This window comes from Notothenia coriiceps, unplaced genomic scaffold (assembly GCF_000735185.1).
Source record: "Notothenia coriiceps isolate Sejong01 unplaced genomic scaffold, NC01 NC01_scaffold00034170, whole genome shotgun sequence".
In the NCBI taxonomy this organism is placed as follows: domain Eukaryota; kingdom Metazoa; phylum Chordata; class Actinopteri; order Perciformes; family Nototheniidae; genus Notothenia; species Notothenia coriiceps.
Window position 1 is genome coordinate 2,592 of NW_011366871.1, and position 4,314 is coordinate 6,905.

At 42.1% G+C, this 4,314-nt stretch overlaps 1 protein-coding gene across 1 annotated transcript; it reads right to left on the minus strand.

Annotated features, from left to right (window-relative positions):
- Positions 1-1,966: 1,966 nt before the first annotated feature.
- On the minus strand, positions 1,967-4,308 carry LOC104961987 (histone-lysine N-methyltransferase 2C-like). Its single transcript, XM_010790361.1, has 7 exons — positions 4,255-4,308; positions 4,054-4,168; positions 3,711-3,877; positions 3,329-3,432; positions 3,000-3,146; positions 2,582-2,633; positions 1,967-2,478 (listed from the first exon to the last, which is right to left on the minus strand). Exons 3-7 carry the CDS (start codon positions 3,730-3,732, stop codon positions 2,291-2,293), a joined length of 513 nt encoding a protein of 170 aa, XP_010788663.1. The 5' UTR covers positions 3,733-3,877; positions 4,054-4,168; positions 4,255-4,308; the 3' UTR covers positions 1,967-2,290.
- Positions 4,309-4,314: the final 6 nt, after the last annotated feature.

The window sequence follows — 4,314 nt, forward strand, 5'->3', positions numbered from 1 at the left end:
AGGTTTAACAGGGAGAAACGGGGAGCAACGGGGAGAAACGTGAGATTTGATCAGTTACCGGCGACCGTTGGCTCAGCTCGTGCGCTCTGTTGTCAGGGGACGCCGCGAGTCTCCTCTGATTGGGCAGGCCCTGCGATGACGTCACTTAATATCTTTACTTGGCCAACTGACAGCCTACTCACTTTATTTTGATTATAATAATGTATATAACACAAGGGATTTATCTTTTGATTTACAAACATTAATTTAGAAATGTAAGAAACATAATCAATAAAATAAGTCAGATTGTATTTTATCAGAGAAGTCACTTATTTATTCAGAAATATGGATTTTGAGAAACTCACTAAATAACAACAGGAGCCACTAAAAACAGAACTGAATAAAACTGTTTATTAAGACAATTAAATATATATACTACTATATTATCAGACCTTATACTATGTGGCGTATGCTGAAAATATATCACAATGTACCATGTATACACGCTTTGTTTTCCTCTCAATGTATTTACAATTGGCAAACAGAACCAGCCTCTTCTTTCATTTTAGATATTGTTTATACCATGTTTCTCACTCTGCTTTATCTTTTGCTGGACTTATAACCTCTCACTGTACATTTCACATTTATATATTTCATTGAATATGCCATTCTTGCTCACTTAATGTAAATAATATCCCACTTTCATATTGCATTAGCTGTAATTTATATAATACGGTTTATTTTCTACTCTTTTTTTAAATTTAATTTAGCATTAATAAAGTATATCTTATCTCAAAGTACGTCTTTTCTGTTCTCTTTACTGTATCTGCACTATACCTCAGATTGTTATTATATCACACAACTACATTTCCCTGCATGCCTTGCGCGAAGACGCTGGGCTGTATCCTGCCAATCCCGCCCGTTGTGAGAATCTCCCGGCATGCCTTTCTGTAGGCCGAGAAGAAACAGGAGAAGCGTCATGATGGATGTATAAAGAGCTTTTTATTCATCTATTAAATCAGCTTCTTCCATGTTTCCTCAGAGAGAGTCTGTGGAGGATCGATAGAGACAGAGAGAGAGTATCTGCAGGCTGAGGTGAGCTCTGAGCGCCGCGGTTAGCTCCTGTTAGCACACAGCTACCGGTTTGAATCTGATAAACACATTAAAGACACACAAACACCACCTGAAAAACACCTGAAACTGCTGCTAAAAACACCTGAAACTGCTCCTAAAAACACGTGAAACTGCTCCTAAATACACCTGAAACTGCTCTTAAATACACCTGTAACTGCTGCTAAATACCACGAGATCTCCACTAACAACCAGAGAGGTGTGTTTACATGATGAGCTACAAGCTAACGGCTAGCCTGTTAGCATCGTTAGCCGCAGGAGCTAATGTTTTCTTTTTCATTTTACAACATTTAAGGAACTTCTTTCCGGTTAATGACATTGGATAGTGCAAATACAGTGTAGATAATAATAAAACCAACAGTTTACATGTGACAGAATTAAGAATTACAAACGAAAACAACAGTGACTAACAACAGAGTAACATGAGTCTCACAATGAGACACGTTTCCTGGCCGTTTCTTATGTAAAGTTCGTTCTTTCATCTAATAAAGTGGGGTTTAATATAATATGTATATATGATATATATGTGTATATAGCGTTTCTTTAACCAGAAGCAGCCCGGGGTTCTGTTAGCTTTGTTAGCCGCAGGAGCTAATGGTGTTAGCAGCATCCCAGGCTGTTTGAAATAATACTGTTTAAAAACAGAAGTTCTGTCACAAATCACAGAAACACCCATAGTGCGAGCGATATGTTGGATATATATTACAGTCATGCCGTCTGTTTCAGTGTTAGCTCAGTGTTAGCCACCTGTTCGGCTAGCTGCTGTGGAGCCTCGTGCTTCCGTTGGTGATGAAAACAGCCTCAGGAACTCCAGGACTTTACTTCAGGTAGCTAAACTACAGTGTAGGATACTACGATACGATCCGATGATACTTTAATGGCCAGATCAAGTCCAAGATGCTCCTTGCATCCCAGCAGCTCCATGTGTAACATCAACAGACACACATCAAGACACATGAGAAACAAACAACAAACATGTAACATCACAGCAGGATCAGAGAGAGATGCTCAAAGGGCCTTCAGTGTGCATCTGACCTGTAGCTCTGTGTTCACTGAGAGGACTGGCTGGAGCACAAAGGATGCTTCAGGCTGACTTTAGTGAATCTCCATTAGATGGTAGCAGTTCAGATTCTCTGTTAGAGCATGCTTTGGGTCCCAGAGGATGCTGTTGGACAGCCTCTCAGGTTATTATGGTCTGCTGAGTCAGAAAGTCTCTGACAGAGTTCACCATCATCCTGCCACCAACCTGTTTGATCTCCTTGCTGATGCGCACTCCATTTCCCAGAAGCACCTTGCAGTAGCTGCAGCACTGAGTCCTGGCAGCAGTAGCAGAGGGGACGCCATGTTGGATGTAGTCCATTCGGATACCTACACACACACATACGTCAATCACTTGTTCTTGTTGTGTGTTCTCATTTTCGAGTGTGCAGGTAATAATGGAAAGTGTGTACATATTGCAGAGTGTACAAACCAGTGTTCCCAGTAGCTGGTGGGGGTCTCTGCATTCTGCTTACTGCTGAACCCTGCGCACACACACACACACACACACATTAATAAACATGAGGAGAAGTTACGATGCCAATTTTAAGTTAACGGTGATTAACGAAGTCATCAAACAACTGTCGAGCAGCAAAGGAATATGGAGTTACTGAGAGTAACGTGAGAAGCTGGCGAGCCCAATAAGACCACCTTGAAAAATGCAAACAGTCAGAGAAAAGCTGTCCGCAAAACTTGAACACAATGTTTGATGTGTGTTGTCATTATTTTCAAATAAAATATATTCTTTATCAAAACAAGATTTAGTCTTCAAAACGAGGGATTGTCTTATATTCGGGTCGATACGGTACTATGTGAATGCAGTGCTATGTAACCTCAGTATTTGGTCTCACCTCAGGGAGGGGCACCCGGACCCCGGCCAGCAGGGCGAGAGCATTGCATTCTGGGCCGGGAGGGCCGGGGGTGCGGCTCAGCTGGTAGTCGGTGGGGACGGGGACACGAAGAAGCTCCGCCACCGCCGCCATGACACCTGCAACACTCTGAAGACACACAGGGTCATATCACGGGGTTAGAAAATATATATAAAAAATAATAATAAAATAAAATAAATAAAAATACAATAAAATAAATAATAATGTTGGGTACATTTCTAGAATATTTGTACATTAACATGTCTTTTAAAAAATATAAATAATATATATATATATACAGTAAAGTATACCTGCGCTGCGACGGGGTTGAGGGTGATGGCGATGGTAACCAGATCAGTGTTGGAGCAGGGAGGAGCCTGATGGTGAGGCTCCACCTTCACTTCCTGTTTCACTGCTACACACACACACACACACACACACACACACACACACACACACACACACACACACACACACACACACACACACACACACACACACACACACACGTTATCTTGTATATATTGATTGTTGTGCTTTTATTTATGTCTTAATGTGTGCATGTGTATATGTATATAAATATTTGGGATTGTGGGAAATGGTATTTTGATCTCTCTGTCTGTACACACAAACTGAAAGATTGACTTTGACACACACACATTTAACTTCACAGTGACCTAATCTAAGACTGACCTTTCCCCCAGGCGCAGGGCATTATGGGTAATGTAGGCGATTGGCAGGGCGATGGAGGCTCCAGTTTGATGAAGGAGAGGTCGGGGTATCGGCTGACCTCAGCGTCGCTCTCTGGAGACGAAGAGGGAACGTAACCTTCTGGAGAACTGCGGCCCGACGAGTCCACCCTGAAAACACACCAAGAACATGTAGTCAGAAAATATCATATATAAAAAAAACAATATTAAAAGTAAATAAAGTTTCTCACAAAAAAGTACATTTGACATCATGTATACCCAGTGATCGCTGAAAGGAGCCTGAACGCACCAAAGTGCAACAATAACAAGCGTTAGCTCCCGTTTACCTGAGTTCCTCCTGGTTGTTGTGGGGGGGCGTCGGCAGGGAGGCGGGGACATCGACTGTTTTGGAGGCGTGGTTTAAACCCAGAAGCTCCTCCCCTTTCTGCTTCACACCTTTCACTGAAAACAGACGAAGAAGAGGAGGATCAGCTGTGTTCTTCTTCTTCTGCTGCTTTAATAAAAAGCGTGACCTATTCCTTATTTACCCTCCTTCCTCTGCAGCTCTTCAGTCGAGGCGAAGCCGTTGATGTGTTTCTGTCGGGGGG

What these genes read in the sequence shown, in the direction of transcription:
- LOC104961987 (XM_010790361.1), bottom strand. Translation starts at nt 3,732, where the DNA reads ATGCCCTGCGCCTGGGGGAAAG. An exon ending in TCAACCCCGTCGCAGCGCAG is followed by an intron (nt 3,147 to 3,328) that starts GTATACTTTACT and finishes GTGTGTCTTCAG; the next exon opens with AGTGTTGCAGGTGTCATGGC. An exon ending in ACCAGCTACTGGGAACACTG is followed by an intron (nt 2,479 to 2,581) that starts GTTTGTACACTC and finishes GTGTGTGTGTAG; the next exon opens with GTATCCGAATGGACTACATC.